Raw genomic sequence first — 24,225 nt, forward strand, 5'->3', positions numbered from 1 at the left:
CAATGGTCCCGCCCATACAGTGCCGAGGCTGGCAGTGCTGTGCAGCCGCTCCACACTAGATGAGCAGCAGAGCTCCCCAACTCAGAGGAATATGTCTACATTACAGCCATCATGAAGGAAAGACTGACACCAAAGAGCACAACAGAAGGTTTTCTACAGGTGAGAGGTCACATTTCTTTTGTATTCAGATCTTTTTGAGTTATATTTTCAGAGCTTTGTTTCCGTTAGACGAGAACACACACAGAGAGTAGAGTCCTCTGACTCTAAGAGGAAGAGAGACTGAGTCATGATTTGTCACAGTCTGATGCATGTGTGATCTGTTTCCCTCTCTAAAATATCATACAAGGAGTTAAGTGTAACGAACTAATCTTTTTTCAGTAACTTAATGGAAATAAACAAGTTTTATTTATTCATCTTAATCAAACTTAAAATGTCTAGTAATTATTTTCAGAACACTTCAGAACTTATAAACACGAGTTCTTCTAACTTCCTCTGACTTGAAACCATGAGTTAAATGAATGTTCTGTACAGAGTGAAATCAACTCATTAAATTGCATTTCTAAAGAAACATCATCAGCATATCAGCAGACTTCCCAGCATGCATAGCCTTAGAGTTAAATCTCTCCTGAGACCCCGTTAATTTATAAACATGAGGTCCTCTTACTTGAAGGCTTTTAACTTGAAATGATGAGTTGAATGAATGTTCTGTACAGAGTTAAATCAACTTATTAAATTATGTTTCTAAAGAAAATGTGCTAAATGAAGAACTAACTCTTCAAACTGAGAAAAGGACATCAAATTTGTCCGTAATGTTCGTCAGTATGACTGAAGAATTGTTGGTTAAATTTAAGCTTCTCAACATGTTTTATCAATGGCAGCTGAATTAATATCAAGATTATTTATTTACTAAAGTTAATTAAACTTAAAATGTCTCGTACTTATTTTCAGGACACCTCAGAACTTATAAACATGAGTTCCTCTAACTTGACGTCTATTAAATAATGATGAGTTGAATGAATGTTCTGGAAAGAGTTCAGTCAACTCATTAGATTACGTTTTTAAAGAAACTGTGAAATGAAGAACTGTCTCTTCAAACTGGGAAAATGTGAAAGGAAAACAGTGTGACTAGAATTGTTGGTCCAACTTAATATGCTTATTGAACATGTTTTCCACAAGTACAACTGAATTAATATAATTTTATTTGCTTAGGGGAGTTTATTTGATTTGAATCATTACAAATTAATGCAACTTATCTTTCCAAATTCAGTCAAATTAAATAAAAACTGTTTATTTTTACTAAATAGTTGTTGGTTCAACTTAATATACTCGGGTTATTGGACATGTTTTCTCAAGTATAACTGAATTGACATTGTTTATTTGACTATAAAAGTTTATTAGTTTTGAATCATTGCAAAATTACCTCAACTTTTCTTTTTGAATTCAGTCAACTTGAAATTTTAAGTCAGTCCAAATACTGACTTTTTAGGGTTGGCGTAAAACCAGTTTATTTTTTACAGTGCTTATATTTTGCTCCGGCTCTTTGTCAGCCATATTAGAACGATTTCCTCACTTTTATGACATTTATTTAAAGTAAAACAATCTCTGCTAAACTCTAAATTTGTATTTCTTGTTTTGTTCTTGAAAAGCACAACTCAAATTCCCTCCTCAGAGTTTTCCTCTGATGTCTGTTATCAGAGACATGGGAGCTGACTTTATCACTGGATCACTGCAACACATTCTTTCCATTCCCCATTTAGCCTCAGCCAGGAGTATCTACAGCAGCCTGGAAAACTGTATCACTACATTGTCATGTCACTGTTATTATTTTCCTCCATTCACCCCGCTTATTAAGTGATCTACCCTTGAGGATTGCTTGGACTTAAGAAAGCAGCTCGAGACTTGACTTGAGAGAAGTTTACAGAGCAGATTTCAGTGCCTGGCCTCGGGCTGTTTATTACACCACTTACAAAGAGGTGAGAAGTGGAGAGGGGAGGTGCTCAGGGTGTATGCTAATGTTTGCAACTTCAGTGGAGACCATTAGAGACTCACAACTTTCATTTTCCCTCAGCAGAGCAGGGAGGGACGAATAAAAGGTTTCCTGTGAGATAGCGTTTCTGGCTTCCTGCATTTGTTGTCGCCCTTCAGCTGCAGCTGACTTGAGTTTTTTTTTTTTTTTCTACTTCTGTCAGTTTGGAAACAGTGGCCAAAACACTGTAAAAAAAAAAAAACATGTTGAGAAAACTTTTTTTTTGTGTGTGTGTTTTAAGTCCAGCTCAAACGCTTCAGAAAACTTCTTGAAGTTTTAAATTAAAAAAAAAAAAAAAAATTCAAAAATTCTTGAGGAAGCTCCTCGCATAACTAATTTTTGCAGAAAATTTTGATTTAGTTTTAGTCAGATTATTTTGAGTAAAATTTGACTAAAACCAATTAGATTTCAGTCATGTTTTAGTCATCTAGATAGTTTTAGTTTTAGTCTTAGCTGACCTAATGACATAAAGTCGACAGTAAATTTAATCGACTAAAATCTAACAGGTAAAAGTAAAGTGTAATATGTTACGTAAATGTTTCTCTACAGTTTTGAAACTCATAAACTTCTCCTGGAGGAACCATCTATTAATCCAGTTGTTCCCAAACTGTTTTGTGGGAAACCTCATTAAGTGAATTTTAGTGAAATAAATGTCCAGAAGATACCATCAGCAAATTCATTTTCCTACATAAATCATATTATATTGTGAGGATGCCACCTGGTCGCCTCCCTAGCGAGGTGTTCCAGACACGTCCAGTTGGTAGGAGGCCACGGGGCAGGACGAGGACGAGGTGGAGGAAATGTAGCTGTGGAAAGGGATGTCTGAGGTCCCCTGCTGGAACCGTTACCTCCACAAATCAACTTCAGATAAGCAGTTGAAAATGGATGGATGACATAAATCATATTAATTCAACTTTGTGTCACTCTGTATTTCTTCCCTGGTCGCCGACACTCCCACCTAATGGTCCCCCAGGGAAACTCATCCCTCAGTTTGGGAACCACTGTTATTGACATTAAGCACACCCCATCTCCTCCAGTCATTCTTCTTTTTGTTTCAATTTGAGGGCAGGGAAACTTCAGACTAAGTGTGTCAATCGATCTTTTAATTTACAATCTTAAGAACAGTCATTTATTTCTCTAATCAGTTCAGGACAGCAGTGTGGTTTCTCTTAGCTTCTTTTGTAGCAAAAACACAGCGGCTCGATTCACTGATAAAATGATTTTAGCTTGAGTTAATTTAAGGATGACTCGTCTGAAAATGTCGCTTCAAGTTTGTTGCATTTCAGTGATTCACGCTTGTTTCCTTGTCTCTTTCTACCAAACGCTGACATTTCTGTACAATTTATGTGACACGCAGCAAGTACACGCTAGCTGACCTCACAGGAAGATCAGAATTATCCAAATGTATGCATCAGACTTCACAGATCTCTTCCCAACTCGTCCACCTGTCACATTTTTGTCCTGTTTATAGATTTCATCATAATCTTTGTCATCATAAATTACTTTTTATTTAGATTTCATCTTGTCAGTGAAACAATGTTGTTGACAACATAAAAGTCAGTGAATGATGTTAATAATTTTCAAGCACCAAATAATGACAAACCAGGTTCACAGCTCATGCTGAACTCTTTTTAAAAATGAAATCTTTTTTGGTTTCTGAAACTATGAAGGATTTTTCCTCAGAAACCAATGCACAGACTTATAAAAATAATCCCTCTCCATCATCTCCTATGACTCACCAGAAGTGTGGTGGCGCCTGCATCCAGAGACCCCACCCTCCACCCATGACATCTTATTTTTGTTATTTTGCTGCTGAGGATGCTTTACCAACCCAGCATCAACTGTCTCTCTGGTGCATTTACAATCAGCAAGTGACAAATCCGATTTATCCTACCTTAAAAAAAAATCAAAGGTTTTCCAAAGAAGAAAAGTAGATCATCTCAACTAAAGATTATAGGTCTGAGGCAAAACTATCTTTTAGTTTAAAACATAAGAGTTTAAAACTCAAGTAAGATAGTAAAGAGAGATACTTGACATTAAGTTTTCCCAACTTTTTACATTTTTTTTACAGTGAATGTTGCCTGTTCAGCTCTTCTCATTGTTCTCAGTGCTTCCTCTTTTGTATCTTGCAAGAACAGAGCGGAAGGGGGAAGGACAAATAAATAAAAGTGGGACGTAAAAGGATATGAAGCTTGTCACCCTGCACTCTGTGGGGGGACAGGAGCAAAGGTTTCACTATGGCTCCAACTCACTATTTGGACCATTTTTCTGAAGACGAAAAGCAGGCTTGGAGAGTAACAGATTACATGTAACAGGATTACATAATGTGGAAACAAAAAAGGTTGCTGTATTCCATTAGTTGCATGTAAAAAAGATGTAATTAGATTACAGATACATCTACTCTATTGTTAATCAACTATTAAATTAATCTGTGTGTAGTGTGATAATTCAATTTGAGTAATATTTTTTTAAATAAAATCAAAATTCTCTGATTTCAGCTTCTTAAATGTGAATATTTTCTGGTTTCTTTACTCTGACAGTAAACTGAGTATCTTTGAGTTGTGGACAATACAAGACGACGTCATCTTTCTGACATTTTATGGACCAAACAACTGATCAGTTAATTGGGAAAATGATCAACAGATGAATCAATAATGAAAGTAATCTTAATAGGTCCAAAAGTAATGGAAACTTGGATTACGTTACTGACTACATTTTTAAGAAGTAATTAGTAACTGTGTCAGAATACATTTTTAAAGTAACCCTCCCAAACCTGAAGAAAAGTCAATCCCCAAAAAAGTTTTTAGGTCATTAAATTTTTTTTAAGTTTATTATTATTTGAAAACTGAACTTTTTTTTTACAGTGAATGTTGGCAGCTCAGCTCCTCTCAGTGTTTGCTTCTCGCAGTGTTTCCTCTTTTTTGTCTTTCAAGAACAGCAGGAGGAGAAATGACAGAAGAAAAGATGAAAAAGGAAAAGAAAAATAAATTAAAGCAGGATGTAAAAGGATATGAAGATTGTGACGGTGCAGAAGCAAAGGTTTCATTAAAAAGGGATTATTTGGGACTGAAAGATAAAGTTTCCCCTTCCATCCTGCCCCCCCACCCCCCCATGTCTTTGCCCTCGTTCCAGCTCTCTCTTTCTGTCTCCCTCCTGCTGTAGCTGTGCTGAGAGAAGTCCAGAGTGCAGCCCAGATCCTGTTGTGGAGCTAATTAAATCCCCGCCATCACCCTCCCTTGGTTGACCAGTAAAAAGACAGGAGACTGTCCTGTGAGGGGGACAGCATCCTTGCCTGCCTCCTCGGCCCGCGTCCTCCGCCTCCTCATGTTCCTTCAGGCGGAGTGGAGGGCAGGGCGAGCACACACGGCCCGCCGCTCACACACACCTTGACGCGGGATGGCGCTCCAGAGGAGGCTGGTGCTGTGTGTGTTGACCGTCAGCTCCCTGCTGTTTGTCTACATCCTGTGTGTGAACCTGGACAGGCCGAGGTCCTGGTCCACCGAGCCCCTCAAACACTTCCATGGCTTCACGCAGGGAGTGAGCAGGTGAGACAAGAACACTGATTCTGACGGTTTTTACACAGCAGTGATTTATTGTTTTTTATTGTTTTAGATGTGAAATGAAACAATGAATCTCAGCTTTAATTCAGAGGAAGTAATTTTTATACACATTTCTTTAATTTCTTTTCATTTTCAGCATCTTAAATGTGAGTATGCACAGTGTACACACTGCTGTCAATTCATTCTCATGGCCTCTAGAGAAAAAAATGCTTCATTGAGTAAAAATTTTTTGTCTTTAAATCAATAAATTCTGCACAACAAAGGAAGGAACAGCTGGACAAACTAATAAACAACAAACCTAAAAGACTTTGAGCTGCAACATTTAATCTGTTATTAATCAACTATTGAACTAATTTGTATGTAGTTTGAGGGGAAAAAAAATCAAAACTCAGATTTCGGCTTCTTAAATGTGAATATTTTCAGTTTTCTTTACTCCTCTCTGACAGTAAACTGAATATCTTTGAACTGTGGACAAAACAAGACATTTTAGGATGACAGTTTGGACTTTTCACCATTTTCTGACAATTTATAGATAAACTAATCGCGTAATGGAGACAGTGATCGACAGATTAATCAATAATCGTTACAGGAAAGACTTCAAAAATATGACCTATTCTTCAACTGACAAGATTATGACAGGATTAATACATTGATTAATGGAGAAAATAATCAACAGATTACTCAACAAGGAAAATAATCCTTATGTGCAGCCCTACTATCAATACTGTGAAAATATCAAGTCTTGATATTTATCATTATACCAATATTTTTGACATTACTGAGTGAAAATTAATTCACATGATTTGTATTAAATTTGTGGCAGAGTGTTTTAAATTAGTGACTTTGAAGAGACAGATTATGAAAAGAATCAGTCTGAGATATTCTGACTTTTAGTCTCTAGTTTAGGTCGAGCTTTAAAAACTTTACTCCTAACTGAACCTGCTGGCGTCGTTCATTAGCTCCTCTGTGTGACGGCGTTTGCACACGTCCTTCAAACTCCGCAGCCGCACAGTTTCACAGTTTGTACCACAGCTTTTCTGTCATGCGTTCTCGGCCTGCAGAGATAACCCCGATCACACCACAACATCATCAGAGATATTTTCTCACACTTGACAAAAGAGTCACAGAAAACTGTTTTCATAGGCTGAGTAGAACCGACCTTCACCTCTTAACTGTGCATTGACAGTGTGACGGCGTGAAGCTGAGTTTAATTATCACGAACAGCAGATCTTGGATCGCACAAGATGTCTGTATTTGTTCACCTATTTAGTCACTTCTGTATTATTAAAGGGAGAGTTCACCCAAAAAATGAAAATTGAATGCAGATTCAGGGTCAGATTTAGTTTTTAAGTCCACAAAACGCTGCTTAGAACTCACAGCTGTCAAGCTAGCACATTAGCATTGGGACCTTTTAGCTGCACTCTGCTCTTCCTGTGCGACTAGCTCGCTGTAGCTTTAGCAACTGTGGCCGTCATGCTCAGTGAGTGCACAGAAAAATGTGTGACAAACAGCATTTATTGAAGTCCTGTTGTGCTGCAGAGAGTCTCTGGCCTTCATGCAAAGACATCTGACATCATCATGATTTTAATAGTTTTCAGTGAAAGTGTAAACTTTTAGGCAAAAATTAATATCCTTACAAACCGTGAAATATGTTGCAATATTGGTCAAAATTATTGCAATATGAATGATTTCTTTTACCATATTGTGCAGCTCTAATAGACAGGCACGTAGGGTTTTGTTTAGTTTCTTTGTTTTGTTGTTACAGCAGCTGATTTATTGATTACTGTTGGCTTGTAAAGATAATTCCAACATAAAATAACAAAAAAAGCTTCTGACATATATTACCTACTGTCTACTTTAAGTGACTGAGCTTGTACAGTTTGGAAGCTGGTGATTACAGTAACTCCCACGGGGCATGAATGTGGCATCTGACCCACTTTGCCTAATTTGGAGATAGTTTATAAAAAGGGTTCCACTTCCTCCTCTGTTTATCTGATGTGAATGTAAACATCCTCAAATTCAACCTGAGAGCCAGACTTAAAATGTGATTTCAAGTCTTAAAGGGATAGTTCAGGTTTTTGAAGCACTACCTACAGTATATGGTGGAGAAGCAGCAGGAGCACTTAGTGCAGGAAGTTGAACAATACACAGCTGTGAACAGGCTGAGCAACAAAATGTTTTTCAGCCATCTATCAAATCAGTCAACGCTTTATTTAGAGTATTTTCACAGCTTTACTTTGCTGTCAGATGGCCTTTTCTGACAATAAACCACCATTACATAAGCCAAATATCGCTCTCTCCAAAGCAACCAAACTCCATTGGCAAAACCAGTAATTTTGCCTCTCAGAACACAGGAGTTTGCGGTCTATGGCTGCCTCAATCTGTCAGTTAGTTTGTGTTTTTTTTTTTTTATTACTTTGGTGTTTTAAAGGGTTAGTTTGGATTCACCAAAATCACACAATAACATAAACTCACTAACCATTCGAGGCTGCGGTAGACCAGCAACCCTCATGTTCTGCGAGGTAAAATTACTGTTTTGGTCAATGGAGTTTGGTGGCTTTGGATAGAGTGATATTTGGCTTGTATAACAGCAGTTTCACAGCAGAAAAGTTTGTCTGACAGCAAAGTAAGGGCCTTGTATTTCCTGTAAACCTATTTTTTTTGACAGAGCCAACACAGCGAAACATGCATCACTGTGACTGCGCTGTGTGTCGCGTCCATATGTTGTTTCGAATTGCCTAAATCACAGACAGATGAGGAGAGTGGGCAGTTAAATCCAGTATAGAATCGAGGTCAGATGATTCGGCAGTAAAATGGGACGGGGTTGCAGGGTTAAACTCTGAGATCATGAGTGGTATGAAAAGTTCCATGGTTTTTTAGTAACCAGCACTTATTCCCCCTCCAGTTGTATCATTGTGGTTTTAACAAAGGAGCCACACAGCGCTCCGGCTGCACTAATGAAAAAACCCTCCTGGAGTTCTTTGACTGGAGGTGGTCTCTTACACGCGTATGTGAAACGTAAGCTTTGTTGTAACGGGCAGCGCTCCAGCTTTAAAAGCCAGCAGGTCCAGATAAGATGCATTAAGTTGAGGGGGGGGGGGGCAGAAATGGAAAACTGTTTCTCTCAAAGGTCTGTTTCAGACGTTAAATGTTAAGTTTGAGCTTGCAGGTCTTTCATTTTAAAAGCTGTTCTTTAATCTGAGCGCCAGGGTAAAAATAACCACATGAATACCAGCTACTTTTTTTCTCCTCATGTTTTTTAATGGACTGTGGAGCCTTTAAAATGAAATAGAGCTAAATGAAATTCAAATTTTCATGGCCCCCGTTGTTATGTCAATTCTATTCCAAGAAGACTGCCCTTATAAATTATTGATGTAAAGTTTCAAATTGACCTTATAATGTCATTTGCATCATATCACATGAGTTTCTGAAACTTCAATAATGATCAATACTTTCCCGAAAAGCCTGTTGAATTAATTTAAGTCTGAAATCACATCTTAAGATAAATTTAGCATGAACATTTAGATATTTACGTACATTTTTTACATACACTAATTGCTCTCATTATAATCACTTGAGTTGTGAACAGTTTTGAACAAGTGATCACTTACTAATAATTGTCTTTTAATTGATTTTCACAAAAACAGTCCTGGTCTATCATAATTGTATGTTGCATTGACCAGTTCAGTTTAAATTGGTCAAACTGTTTTTGCAAGCGAAAATGTGGAATAAAAAGGTTCCTCTTTCAAAAACTTAAAGAGCCAAACCAACTGAAATGTGCCAAATTTTCCAGAAAGCGATGAACAACACTTGTTTTTCTTTCTAAAATAAAAATGAATGTGATCAATGAACTTTCATAAATACCCGACTCATCAAATATGATTTTTCTGGTAATGTGTGTCAGGTTTTACAGAGTTAGTTTGTAAACACTTTATAAATCATTAATAAACTATTTCAACACGTTAGCTTAAAGGCAGCAGTGACCTGTTGTTAGTGTGCCCACATTTATCTGTACTGTTAATCCTCAGGCCTCATTGCTTATTTTGTTGCTTTCTCCATCATCAGCATTTACACCTGTCAGTGTCATCACGTTTGTTCAGAAGATACCAGCGTTTAACCACCATCAGCATATCTGAATAGTCAAAAAGTTTAATTTTGCATGTCAAATTACTGGATTTATTTGAATAGGACATTTCAACAACAAGGCAATTCAAAATGCTTTACATGAAACACAAAAGGCAACAAGTCGAAGTGTAAAAGGAACATAAAGCAGAACCAAAACCAACAGATGGTTGGTATTTTCTTCAGTTGTTCCTTTATCAAGGACACTGATCACCCAATCACACTCATCAATAACTGGTGATATGTTTCACGTGTTAGAAATGTTCGTAAATCAGATTAGTAGTAAGCAGTAACTCCGTCTTGCCAAATAGTGAAAAATAATGAGAACTTGTTTATGTTCATTAAAGTGTTTAAAACTTAATTATAAACAGCTATAAATCATTAAGTGTCATCTTTTTGTAAAGTGGTATTAAAACATCAAATTAAAAAGAAGACAGTGAGATTCTTGTAATATTCAACTTTTTAAGTGGAAAAAATACAAAAACTAAAACAATAGAAGGAAAGAAAACACTACAGACACTACAGGGGAAGAGGGTAAAAATTTAAAAGCTGTCACCATGAAACTTACTTATGTTAAAGGGACAGTTTAAAAAAACTCAAAAAATACATTTTTATCAGTCATTAAAGGACTTAATTCAATTCAATCAATGCTGTGATTAAGCAGTTTTTAAAGCTTAAATGCTATTAAAAATTCTATGTCTCATTATCGCTGAGAAATGAAAATGACAAATTATGACGGCTTGTTTCTGACACTGTCCAAAGTGTAATGTGGCTTTTGGATGCACGCCTCCTTCTGCACCGCGATCTGGTTGGCGGGTGTAGTTTGGAAGAAAGAAAATAGTTCCTACATGAAACTGATCACAACAAGGTCTGTGAATTGTCTTGAGTGACCAGCTCATGATTTCTGGAAAAACAGACATCGCTGTTGAGTTTTTTAAAGTCTGCAACACACACCAACGAGGAAGAATGTGTGTTTTTGATTTTGGGGTGAACTGTCCCTTTAAAACTTTAACACAGATGATGTATTTTCAAATAAAATATGTGCGTCTAAGTGTAAATTTTGAACATTTTCTTTCCACTAGTGTGAAAGAAGACATGTCATGGAAGCAAAACAGCCAGAAATGTGGCCTTAATTATTATTATTTCTTCACTCTTTAATTACAAATCATTTTCATCACATTAAATGCTTCCCAAGAGAAAATCACGATAAAATTCCCTTTTACCACACATCCCTCAAATCAAAACATGTAATGCTTCATTCATAAAGTAAATAAATGTATTTATCTATTTAATTAAGAGAGAAAAATAAGACAAAACAAAAACAGAGTGAGGCAGGAAGTCAACATGTGCATGTGGTTAGTGGCTTAATTTCTCTTCAGACTCTCGAGGCGTCATGTAAAACACAAACAGGCTGTTTCACTTCCTTCTCTGTAGTCGATCTTTGTTCAACATTAACAAGTTCCAGTTACACTTTAATTCAGCTGCCTTATTACATTTGTGTCTTGTTAGCGGCCTTTACGAGGTTTACCTACTGCTGGGACTGACATCAGCAGCATCTGGTGTGTCAGGCTAATAATAAAAGAGCCAATCAGGGCAAAGCGAGCGCCATGGTTACCTGAGACAGCAGCTGTGTTATCTGTTGTGTACAACAGGATCTGTTGGATCTTCATTAAATATTTGTCTGAAGGAGCAAACATCATCATCGTCATCAAAAATTACTGCATGTGACTTTCAGATCCAGCTGTTTTGATAAGATTTCACTGATAGTGGCGTCTCCATGGCAACACAAAATAACTCCACAACTGTCTGACATAAAAACAATGACTCAAGGTCCACTTAACTAGCTTTTTCCATAACTTTCACCTGTGTGTGACTTCCCAGACCCACACTCAGCTGTCTCCATGGCAACTGTCAAATGCCATCGGCTGAGAAAACGTCATGTTTGAAAGCTCTGGAAAAAGGACCTTTGTGTGTAAAACTACTGAAACGATAAGTTGAAATCAACTTTCAAGCTTTTAAATGTGAGGATTTGCCTCTTTTTCATGTTGCTGAATATATGAAATTTGAAAACCACACGTCTGCCTGTGGGAGATGGTGTGATTTCTGGCTTTTCTGATATCTCTTAATTATTAATAGTGAAAATTTAATGAACAGATTTAGGCGTATTGATTGAAAAAAGACTCCATGCACCTAAAACCGGTGAAAAAACACAAACGCAGAACTTATTGAGTAAGTAATCCTTGAATAGCTCAGCCTCTGCCCTCTTCTTCATAACTTTTTCCAAGTTATGTTCTGTGTGAGTCATAAATCAGCTTATTTTTCTACATAAACTTCAGCTCTTCCCATTTTCTCTTATAATTAATGTGTTTTTGTGTAGAAAGTTATAAACTTGATTTAAGGGTTGGTTCAAATGACCTAAAACATATTTCTTCAGTTACTGTCAGTGGTTTTTAACAACAGAAATATTGTGTCAACACTTTTCTCAGAAACCCACAAAACCTGTATTTCCTTCATAAAAGTCAAGTTGAACTTTATTTATATTTCCCATAATCTCAGTTTGAAGTTTTGGCTGATTTACCTCAGATTCAGCTCTGCCGACAATCGAGGGAGAAATCTGGTCCAGAACCTCGGTCTGTGTCAATGTTTGGCTCAGATTATCTGGTAATGTGAGGGGTTTACATTATACTCTTGTTTCACGTGAGGAAAAACCCTTTTAACAAGAAAAAAATGGAAGAAAACTCATCCATCTAGATAGTTCTGTTGAACCGAGTTTCAGAGATATCAGCTTTACAGATTTCTGCCTTCTCTCCAATATAAGGGAACTGAAGGACACTCAGCTTGTGGTGGTCAAAGTGCCAAAAATATACATTTGAACAATTCAACAGCAACGTCTCTTTCCAGAAATCATGACTCAGTTACTCAAAATAATCCACAGACCTTGTTGTGAGCAGTTTCATTTAGGAACTACTTTCTTTCTACTAGAAAGAAAGTAGTTCTGGTAGATTCTACTGCAGAACTAATCACTAATTAAAGGACTGCTCCACCTGCATTCTTTTCTGTGTTCAAATGGAAAGGCGGTGATGGACGTCATGGCTCTCACACCCTCGCCTCTGCTCCCCACCCTCATGATTAAAATGAAATAAAATTATGGACCCACCCTTTAGGTTGTTTCTCTGTTTGTGCAGAGTAAACAACTTTGGACAGAGCTGGGTTTGCCCTTTCCCTCATTTCTAGTTTTTATGCTAGGCTAAGCTACAAATTAAGTGGAGTGATTGGTGTCAGAAACCAAATGAGCTGTTGAACTGTTCCTTTAAGGAAGTGCGTCTCGCCACATGAGCTGCATGTTAAGAGAAAAAGGGTTTCAGATGATTTATTTCCAGCAGTGACTCGCCGGGCTCACCGCCAGTTCTTGTTTCTGTCTTCCACAGCGACTCACGAGACTCCGAGGAGCCTCCTGACAGGAAGAGTAACAGTGACCAGTGGACCCATCCGCCCCCTGCCGCCACCTTTCACCCCGAGCTCACAGTCCTGCAGCAACACACACGTGCCACAACTGTAAAGACTCAAACACCAGCAGCCGCTGAACACAAACCAGCAGAGAACAGTGTCCTGGATGTGTCAAAGTCCAGTTTGAAGTCTGATGGCGTGGGGGATAAAACCAGGACCAGCACTGAAGGCCCCACACTGAAGCCTCATCAGCCCACACAGGCTGCCAGACCAACAGAGCCTCCGTTCATCGGAGACACTTACATGACTGAAGACATCCCACCACAAACAGTGAGTTCTTGTTGCTTGTCCCCTGACAGTTAAAACCCCTACATGTAAAATGTTTATGTGGTTACAGCCCCTTTCAAATTATTCTCTAGTCATATTTTTATTTGTAGAAAAAAGAAACAATTTAACAGTTTATATGTTGCTTTGGTCACACATTCTGTGAAGGTTATGTTAATAATGCATTCTAAACACATTCATGCAAGCATTCATGTTTCTAATCATACATGACAACAGAAGTTTATAAATGGTCCCATCCCTCTCCACACAGCCCCAGTCCCTTTGACAGGACAGAGGAAATCATATTTTAGACAGCTCTGATGGAAGTCAGGATTTAATGGTTGCTTTACTCCAAACAGTTTCACTGCATGAACTTAAACTTTGTTGTGTAGAAGAACACAGGACATTAATAAACAGCAGACGCTGACAGTCCTGTTGGCTTTAATCAGTCAGTGAAGTTAAAGCTGCTGTGCCTCGTGCGTAGATACACAGTGTCTCTGTTAGTGAGCAAATGCTTTCAGCCTAGAAGCAGAGTGTGTTCACGTTTTGAACCCGTCAGTGTAGGTGTATCTAACTATCTGAATAATGCATTCTTTAAATAGCAGGAAAGTGCTGCACCCTTAACTGTAGAATTGCTCTCTGCTGCCTCAGAATAGCAATGTGCCAACAATGTGTCACACCTCATTTTTTAGGCTAACACACCCATCTGTGGGTACACAGATGGACACAACTTAACTTGCGACCTACACAGCGTGGATGCTGGGTGCTAAAATGACAACTGCATAGTCAGAAAACAGGTGATCATTCATAATGCTTCATACCAAAGTGACAGCAGAGTTTGAAAGAAGAATCTGAGTTACACAGCTCACTCTAACTACCATAACTTTAGTCAGTTATAAAGACACAGAACTACTCTAAGGTATCATAACTGATTATAAGTTCTAAGTTTTGAACTAGAATAATGTCTTAGAAACATCAATAAGAGTTTTAAGAGCTTTTTAAACCCTTATCAATGCATTATAATGACTTATAAAGGTGCATTCTAGACATGTCCTTAATAGAAAGTGTTACCTTTCTGTCCTGTCCAAAGGTTAAATGATTGTCTTTTTTGATACTACAGCACTAACAATGTTTCTCAGTATTTTCTGACTTCTGCTCTGGTCTAAGCCGCAACCGCTTCCTCCTGAAGATGTAAATCATTAAAAACACTTTGCAAACACATAGTTTCACATTTTGAAAAAAAGGTAAATGATTTCTTTAAGCATCTGATTACTGTAGACTTTTGCAAACTTCGCTCGATCAGGAGGAAATGGTGCATTTGCTGGAGACTGTGGTCATGATACTGAATGTGACCCGGTGCAACACTGTGAATCACTGATGTGTTTTTTTTTATAGTTTTTGGACAACAATGGAGCTCTACGGCACAGAGGAAAAAAGATTTATGAGGCTCAAACAAAACTTTCTACCTCCGCTCTTATCCTTTATAGAAATAATGCTATTATTGCAACAAATTGTGGGAAGGACACTGTTTACACAAACCAGCAGGTAGTGAAAGTTAATTTATGTCTTATTTACGCCTTGTTAATATGTTTTGTGTGTCACATGATCTGTGGAGCATCAGACCTCAGGTTTTCGTCAGGCTGCAGATGTTGTCATAGGGCGGTTGCCACATTTGTTCTGGGTGGGTCTGTAAATGTTTCTAGAGAATAGAGTCACGTCTCCTACGGTCTGGCTCTGTTCCCCCAACTCCCACCCCACGATTCCCTGAATGTGTCGTCAACACTGGCTGGATCTCTGCTGCGCTGTCCGATGGTCCACTGAGAGAAACGCAGAGTGAGGATGAGAAAACACACAAGAAAGACTGGAAACATCACCCAAATCTCCCTCAGAGTCTTGGAACGTCTGATGGGAGTGATCACAGGGTTTAATGAATAAATGCATCCATATGGTGAATCATGGGAATCTCCTGCCATGCACACACTCAGTACTTTTGTATGATTCAGCTTTTAAAGCATCAATGTCTGTTCAATATGTGACTGTTCAGAACTGATCTATTTGTCTGCCTCTGGTGTTCATTTTAACCATTATTTAACTAGGCGAGTCATTAAGAACAGATGATTCATTATTTACAATGGCGGCCTGGCGATGTTGCCTGCAGTTTTCTTTGCGGAGTCTCCTGGGCACCTAGAGGTTTTCTGGGCTCATCCAACTGAGAGGAGACCCTGAGGTGGAGCCAGAACTCGCTGGAGTTGTGCGAAGTCGAAAGGTTGAACAGTTGTTGAGAAAATCAAAGGACAGACTAACACACATACAGACAGAGACTCGTTCCACTTCAGATAGAGGACTGTCAACTCATTTATGCTGCAGTTCAGGTTCTGAGTTGTTTCATAAGCAGAGTGAGCACACAGACTGAATTGAAAATTGATTCCACAGAGAACCAGGAGCAGATAACACTATTAAGCAGATAAAGTTGCTAATCTGTTCATGTGTTTGCATATGTGGAGCCATTTCATGCTTCCCTGTCTGCCCACATGTGGTTTTATATTTCACACATCAGCAGAGTGTGTCCATGTAAATTTCATAATGAATATGACTCTGGAAACCTCTCATTGCAGGCGTTCTTTTGCAGTCGTGTAATTACTAGATAATTGCCTCCAGCAAGAGTCCGGAGGTTAATATTGAGGTTGTGCAACCTGCTAAGTGGATCTAATGATTCTGGCTTTGCAGTGTTCATGACTGTATGCTGCTACGAAGTCGCAGAGACCGGAGATAAGACTTTCTGCTTGTGGTCTGATAATGATGTGGCTGTGTTATCTGCTTCCCGCAGGGCTGCACAGACGGTGTCCGAAGTCACGTCACAAAAACTGAATTTGGTGAGAAATTTCTGAAACACATTCCAGTCCTGCAGTGGGCCGAACACGTGACTCGTGAGCAGTACGAGCGTCTGAGCCAGTACCCAGGAGCACACGGCTGGGGGGGGGTCGATTACAAGAGTGAGTTTGGTTTTGTTTTGTTGCCCCTATATATATTTTATTATTTTTCCTATATTTAAAAAAAAACAACATTATTTTTTGTTTTATAGTATTTTCATTGTCATATTTTTATATACCGTTTTAATGATATTTCCACCTATATTGTCTTGAGATGTTCAGGCCTGTTTACTATATTTGCTTATCACTACAAACTTGTCAGTGTTATTAAAAGGCCCTTAATTAAATCTTTTTTCATACTGACTGTGTCTCCACCACAAACACTGGTTAGTTTTGTCCTGAAGAACTTTGTTGGCTCAAATTCTGAAAAATGCTTAAGATGTGCAGTATAATCAAGTCCAGATTCAGTCCTTATGCCCTTGCCCTTTTTGGGGATATTCCTTGAGACTTTCTCTAACCCTACCCTTATCCCCTGACCCAAAAATCAGCATTTTTCCAACTGGGGACACAGCTTTTGTCCCCAGTTGCCCCAGCCGTCCCAAATTAACTGGAGACTGATGCCATAACCCTAACCCATCACATCTAAATGCCTAAACCCTAAAGCCAAGTCTTAAAAGCCCTTTGAACTTGTGGGTTTCAGCATTTTCACCCCGCAAAGATGATGGTGAACTCTTTGTTTTCAAATATATCCAGATGGAAGACGTAGAGTATTTTGGATAATTTGATTGAGGACATGTGGGCCTCATCATCATCACCAGTTAAGATGGTTATCGTGTTGAGATAACGGCAGCTTCCTGTCTGTGTGCCCACACATGCAGCCTCGGGGGGTTTCTTTCTTTCAGACCAATCACAACTAACTGAATCTGTGGGTGGATGCAATTACAGAGGCACAAAAAAAGAAAATCAGTCGTTCAGCAACTAAATCTTTCTCTCGTGATTCAGGGATTTTGTTGTAAAAAAAAACCCTTAAAGACTACGTTAAATAACACTCATTCAGATTAATTTTGTTCTTCTGTGTCGACAGCATTGGTAGAAACTCTTTCTGTCCTCAACTCCTCTGCTAACTGGCAGATGTTGGACGACTGGAAGGATCACAGAAATATATCCACAGATTGTATCCACTGTGCCGTGGTGGGGAACGGTGGGATACTGAAGGATTCAAAGAAAGGGAAGGAGATCGACAGTCACCACTATGTTTTCAGGTAGATACTGACTCTGGCCTTTTTAAGTAATTCTGAGTAAAAAGTTTCATTACAAAGGCAAAATTGTACACTGACAATCAAATCCATGTTGATGGTCATTTCTAAAGACACAGGGGTCTGGTGTTGGGTACTTATCTTATATAGACATATTCATAGGCACAATACCAAGTTGCAGAATTTGTAAAAAAAAATTGAGGCTATGAAAGTGACAACTGTAGGGAATACTAAAAGAAATCGTAGTAGAGCTGCAACAATTAATTGATTAATTGATTATCAAATTAATCTCCAACTATTTTGATAATCGATGAATCGTTTTGAGTCGTATTTTAAGACAAAAGTCTAAATTCTCTGATTCCAGCTTCTTAAATGTGAATATTTTCTGCTCTTGTTCGTCCTCTGAGACAGTAAATGGAACATCTCTGGGTTGTGGAAAAAAACAAGACATTTGGGGACATCATCTTGGGTTTTGGGAAACATTGATCAACATTTCTCACCAATCAATTAATTGAGAAAATAAGATTAATCAGATTAGATCAGATTAATCGAAAGTTACAATAATCATTAGTTGCCATCTCTGAACTTTAGTACATTTAGTAAGTTTTTGTACAATGGCGGATGCTAACAGCACTGAGGTGTCTGTAGCCAATAATGCTGTTTGCATCCTGGGGTGTAAATAGCCAATGTTGCTATTTACACCTCTATGGCAAAAACATGACCTTTTCCTAAATCTAATCAAACTGCGACTGAAAACTGAAAACAATCATTTAAAAATTGATAATAATTAGTGAACTAAGTTAAAAAAAATAGACATAAACACTGACTCACAACCCACTGACTTTATAGGCCTTTTCACACCGCTACACAGTAACCATCCTGACAACCGTTTACCTGTAAGAGCGTTCCCTCAAAAGCAAAGCATTTTTAAAAGTGGCTGCTGCTGCTGCCGATGTGCTCCAAGGCTGTGATGACAGGTAGGCGCTTCTGTGAAAATCATAGCATCAGTAAAACGCACCAAAAAAACCACAACATATATACTGATTTGGTGGAAAAGGTTTTCTTCGAGTCGATGGCTTCTTTCTGACCCGTGATACCTGCTATACATCAGACCGGCATCATTTGATTAAGTCAACATTAATTCATAAAAACTTGTCAAAAGCCTAGTCGTGTATGGGAGTTTCTGTTTTCTAAGCAACAAAAGGGGCTGCGGCCATGACTTTTTGGCAGAGTATCGGTATGTGTCGGTCTGATGTGCTTCCTATTTCTACATTACATCCTGATACCTGCAGAGGGTATGTTGCTCTTTTTTGCTAAACTAGGGCACTCGGTTGTTAGGAGTTTGAGACTCAACCCAAATGCAGACACAGGATAAAAATGAAGGGTGAAAAACAATCAAGTCTTTATTTTACGGACTTGCAGGTTTGGTGAGATGATGGCAGGAGTTTGGTCTGAGGTGAAGGGGATGGTATGCAGGGCTGAAGGCTCGCAGAGTGCTGGCAGGCAGGCGAGGTGAGCTGGCAGACTGGTGATCCTGCAGACAGGAACAGCTGCGAGAATCTCAAACAGGCAGGCAAACAAACGAACAAACTAAAGGAAAGGCCTGCAAACTAGAGTTCATATGGTGCTGGAAACTTGGCACGTGGACAAACTGGGAATGGTGCTATAATCCAGCGAGGCCCGGCTGTTGGAGCAGGAGGAGGTGATGAGTTGATGTCAGACAAGTGAGCTGATAGCAGATGATGGGCAGGTGTGACGCTCGAGCAGAGCTGGAAGCCAACACAAACACAGACAGAACCAGAACAGGGGGAGAGGAAAAACAGAGAAAAACGTCCTCCTTCATTTCTCTTCCTTTTTAATCTTCAGATATTTTAGCAGTTTATAACAAGTCTTTAAATACAGGGGTTTTTCCTTCAATTTTAAAAACAGCTGTTGTTCAGATATTGACACTGATAATTTAAATCATTTTAGACCCATGAAAGTGGTGTTCTCTCTGCTCCAACCTGTTCAAAACACTGCAGCAGGAGTCCTAACTAGAGGTCGAAACTATGAGCACATTCCTGCTACTCTGGTTACGTGTGGTGTTCAGGATCGATTTTGAAATATTAGCTTTTGCTTTTCAAGCACTGAATGGTCTAGTCCCAGTCTACATCACTTTTTATAGCACCTCCCAGTTCTGTAATATTTATATTTTAAAGTTTGGAATTGTGCATTTGAATATTTGTCAGGTTTTATAAGCCTCAAAATATTGACACTGATCCCAGAATCTTAGAAGAATTTGATGATGATTGATTTGTCTTTGCTGTGTCTTTAAAATATGAACAGAGTCTTAATATTTTCAGTTGTTTTGGGTCTGAGGGACCGTGAACAGCTGCTCAGGGTGCCTCTGGTGCTTCAGTCAGTCTGATGTGTCCTGTCGTTAAGTGTCATCTGTGTCTGTGGACACTTGTCTTCTTCAGGACCAACGGGGCAATCATTAAGGGCTTCGAGCAGGACGTGGGCTCTCGGACCACCCACTACACGTTCTCCACCAACACACTGATGAACTCCATGAGGAGCTACGCAGGCGCCGGGTATAAAGGACCCCCTCTGTCCGAGGTGAGAACAAAAACTGAGGTCTTTCCTCTGTAAAATGATAAGAAAAAACAGGCCTGAGTCACTTCACACTCTGTTGCTCTCCAACAGGAAACGCGATATGTTTTCTTGCCGGATCACGACCGTGATTACCTGCTGATGAAGGCTGCAGCGACACACACTCCAGTGGAGAGAGGACCTGAGCGCTCCAAAGAGTAAGCAACACCGACAGACTCATGATCATAATCTTGTTATGTCCTCTAATTGTTTTTCTGTGCATAAACTTTTTCATCTTGAAACTCCAGACGAACTTTAACAAACTTTTTAGGCATGCTAGTGTCATTGCTCTACAGATGGAAATATCAGTCTATTGGTCAGTCCTCCACTTGGAATATCTCTTCAAATATTGGATAGATTGAGACGAAATTTGGTTCAAACATTCAGGATGAACCCTTCTGACTCTGGTGATCCCCTGACGTTTCCTCTGCCGCTCATGAGGTTATCGTCAGTCATTTAGAGTGAAATTTCTCAACAAATACTGGATGAATCATCGCTGAATTAGGTTGAGACTTTTATGACCCCCTCAGGATGATCCAGGCTCTCAGCTGGGTGATGTGTGCAAGCGGAAAATTCACTATTAAACGTAGGCCGCGTACGTTCACTACATTCAACAAACAAAAGAAAGTGTTAATGCTTTTATGATACTAATCAAGTAATCAAATACATAAAATATTACTTTGAAAGGGTGGCAGCTGTGCAGTTAACTGAAGGCTGAAAGTTTTTGCACACACACATTTTTTACCATGCCGAATTCTCTAAAACCAGTGTACAGAGTCTTTATGTGGACATGTTTTCTACTTGTGCTATTTAAGGAGTGATACGTGACTGTTGATCAGTAGTACAGCCAGTGGAGACAGGTGCTTTTCTCTTTCTGTGGGTATATGCAGATCAGTGGTTAGTGCTGTTCCTATAAATCTTTACCACTTCCATATTTGCACAACTTGTCAAGTGTTGCAAACCTTGTGGCTGTTGAGAAATTGCAAACTTGAGCATGCAAGATAAACATTTCCATTCAGATTCAGTTTAACATCATTGCACAACACATAGCAAACTTTTATTTTCTGATAACTCTTCAATCTGTTGACCTCGTGAGTGTTGGTCGATTGTGTGATTTATTTTATTGGTCATGTCATGTCATGTTTTCTCCACAGTCCATCCAAGTACTTTGGAGAGGACGTGTCAGCAGAGAAGTTGAAGATGTACCACCCTGATTTCATCCGTTACCTCAGAAACAGGTGAGTGAATTATCTGCAGAGCAGGTGAGCAGAGTGAGAGAGCGGCTCATGTTTCAAATAGTTGGAAATGAGATTAAAAGAGAAGCAGAGGCTGAAACCAGAGTGTTGCTGCTGTGGGAAGTTCCCACACTGTGACAGCGGGCAAAAGAAGACTGCAAGGTCTATTTCATATTTGTGCAACCTTCACATCCTCTGTCTACTTAATTTAAAGGGACAGTTCAGCCCCAAAATGAAAAATATATATTTTTCCTCTCACCTGTAGTGCTTTTTATCCATATTGGCTGTTTTAGAGTGAATGCAGAGTTTTGGAGATGTCTGCCTTCTCTCCAGTATAATAGAACTCAGTGGCGCTCAGCTTCTGGTGCTCAAAGCAGTGAAAAAAATAGATTTGAAAAACTTTCCAGAAATTATGACCCAAATGCTCAAAATAATTCACAGATTCACAGTAGTTTCCAATATGAACCACTTTCTTAACCAAACATTTTCACCACACAGAAGGAAACGTGCATCTACTCATGGACGAGAAGCTAATGCTGGTGACCGCACGCAAAGGTTGTAGAATTAAGGAGGGACGGTAGAGACATGACCTTATCAACATCCAGGGACTACTGAATTGTCCCAAATAACCACTATTGTCTGTCAGTATCATAAGAAAGTAATAGTGCTAATTATAAATGCTAAATAATATGTTTTCATGTATTGAAAGATTCCATGCTGGTTTGTATTGTCTTTTTAAATTCTGTGTTTTTAGGTATGTTTGCTACTTCTTTTCGCACCCTGGTCCTGTGAAACATTATATTTTTAACAGATATAGATGGAATGACAAATAAATTGAATGTTGAAACAATCAGCAGTCAGCAGCAGTTCTTTTATAAAATAAAATAAATACTGCTGTTGAGTTTTTCAAATTTATTTTATAGTGCTTTAAGCACCACCAGCTGAGCGCCATTTAGTTCAAATTCTATTCAACAGAAGGCAGACATCTCCAAAACTCCCACCTAAACTATGTAGATGGATAAAGAGCACTACAGGTAAGAGGAAATAATGATTTTGGGGTGAACTGTCCCTTTTGAGTTTCAGTGTCTCTGCAACCACTCACATTTGTGATTTACTCGTGTTATGATCATTTTGTTCCAGATTTCTTCGTTCTAATGCTCTGAAAACCAGATATAAGGACATTTACCGTCCGTCTACGGGAGCTGTGATGCTGCTGGCTGCACTGCACACTTGTGACAAGGTAGACATCATCATCACCACCAGTCAGATGTTTATTCACTGAGGGACAAGGCCACACTTGCCTGATTGCGTGAGAATGTTTTGACTCTCTGAGCTGTTGTCCTCGTAAATGCATGTACACCTGATATTGTTTGGCCTCAATTACGTGCTGAGAGTGACTCAATCAAACCACAGCTCTGTAACAATACTAAGGAAATATTCCATTGTCCTTTGTGGTGCCAAACGGTGATTTACATATCAGATTCCTTCCGATCTGCAGCATGTCGTCACGTCAAAACCTGTTTTTCAGCCTGTCTGTTGAGGGACTGAAAATGAGCTGGAGAGGGTCGAGTTAAAACATGAAGCTCATAAAATCCGTTTAGACTTTTGGACAACCAGATGACAGACTTTGTTGCTTTTGTGTTTCCTTTGCTGATGAAGGTGAGCGCGTACGGCTTCATGACCCCAGACTATAAGAACTACTCTGACCACTACTACGACAGCAGCTACCACGCGGTGGGCTTCTTCATCAACCACGACCTGCGGATGGAGATGACTCTGTGGCAGCAGCTGCACCAGGCGGGCCTCATACGACTCTACATGCACAAGTGACTTTGGGTCGACCGGAAATGATGTCATCCTGCAGCACGGGATCATGGGAGCAGGAAAAATGGACGACCCTGCCTGCCCTGTCTCAAACCGGCTGCTAATGAGTCTCTGAACTGAGCGAAAAACGTAGCAGAAGTTTTCATTTCATGAAGAAGACGAGGATTTTTTTTTTTTAATGACTGTTGCTGTGATTGTCCAGGATGGAGATTATATTTTTATTTATCAAAAATTTATTTTGTTTTCTTTTAAAAAAACATTTTATTCTCCCAGAAAGCATGTTTCTGGTGATTTGCGAGTCAAAATAATTTCAGACATCCAGTTTAAAACTAGACTAAATTTGGTTTGTTTTGATTCAGACTGAAATATTTCGACAACTACATCATGAAATTTGGAACAAATTAGGGTTGCAAATTTTGTGCATTTTCCCTGATTAATTAATACTACAAACACCTTTTTTCCTTATTTTCATTTTTCCTCTTCTTTCAGAATACAGAAAACATACAAAAATAATACAAATGATGGCAAATGAATAGTAACAAAATATGTATGATAGCAACAACAATAACATTAATTTTAAAGCTGAAAAATTAAACAATTGAAAATTAAATATTCAAGGTCTTCAGAGGATGAATCTTAATAACTTTTTTCATTTTAACTTTTTTTTCACCAAGTATCTAATAACTAATGCTAAATGTGTTAAATAAGCTAACTGATAAGATAAATAAGCTAACAACATTCCCATCAGCCTTTAAACAAATGTTAGCCTGCTAACATGCTAACCTAAGGTGGTGAGTGCAGTACATATCTAACTCACTACACACCAGCGTCATTTTGAGCATGTCAGTATTTACACTATTTACATGCAAAGTACAAAAAATGCTCAGCCTCAGTGATTCTCTGACCGTGACGATTTCTCGACACTTGGAG

The 24,225-nt window shown here is 38.8% G+C and overlaps 1 protein-coding gene across 3 annotated transcripts; it reads left to right on the top strand.

Annotated features, from left to right (window-relative positions):
* st6galnac (ST6 (alpha-N-acetyl-neuraminyl-2,3-beta-galactosyl-1,3)-N-acetylgalactosaminide alpha-2,6-sialyltransferase) lies at positions 1 to 23,492 on the top strand. Of its 3 annotated transcripts, none has more exons than XM_084740416.1 (10): positions 1 to 159; positions 5,189 to 5,571; positions 13,137 to 13,485; positions 16,307 to 16,472; positions 17,434 to 17,611; positions 20,065 to 20,203; positions 20,291 to 20,394; positions 21,391 to 21,474; positions 22,612 to 22,711; positions 23,131 to 23,492. In XM_084740416.1, exons 2-10 carry the CDS (start codon positions 5,423 to 5,425, stop codon positions 23,299 to 23,301), a joined length of 1,440 nt encoding a protein of 479 aa, XP_084596542.1. In that variant the 5' UTR covers positions 1 to 159; positions 5,189 to 5,422; the 3' UTR covers positions 23,302 to 23,492. The 3 variants fall into 3 exon arrangements, with proteins under 3 accessions (XP_084596542.1, XP_084596544.1, XP_084596543.1); XM_084740417.1 differs by having other exon boundaries at positions 10 to 159; positions 5,159 to 5,571; XM_084740418.1 differs by lacking the exon at positions 22,612 to 22,711 and having other exon boundaries at positions 23,131 to 23,259.
* The last annotated feature ends 733 nt before the right edge of the window (positions 23,493 to 24,225 follow it).

This window comes from Lutjanus erythropterus, chromosome 17 (assembly GCF_056507025.1).
Source record: "Lutjanus erythropterus isolate fLutEry1 chromosome 17, fLutEry1.hap2, whole genome shotgun sequence".
Taxonomy (NCBI): domain Eukaryota; kingdom Metazoa; phylum Chordata; class Actinopteri; order Lutjaniformes; family Lutjanidae; genus Lutjanus; species Lutjanus erythropterus.

What these genes read in the sequence shown, in the direction of transcription:
- st6galnac (XM_084740416.1), top strand. Translation starts at nt 5,423, where the DNA reads ATGGCGCTCCAGAGGAGGCTGGTGCTGTGTGTGTTGACCGTCAGCTCC. An exon ending in TTCACGCAGGGAGTGAGCAG is followed by an intron (nt 5,572 to 13,136) that starts GTGAGACAAGAA and finishes TGTCTTCCACAG; the next exon opens with CGACTCACGAGACTCCGAGG. An exon ending in ATCCGTTACCTCAGAAACAG is followed by an intron (nt 21,475 to 22,611) that starts GTGAGTGAATTA and finishes ATTTTGTTCCAG; the next exon opens with ATTTCTTCGTTCTAATGCTC.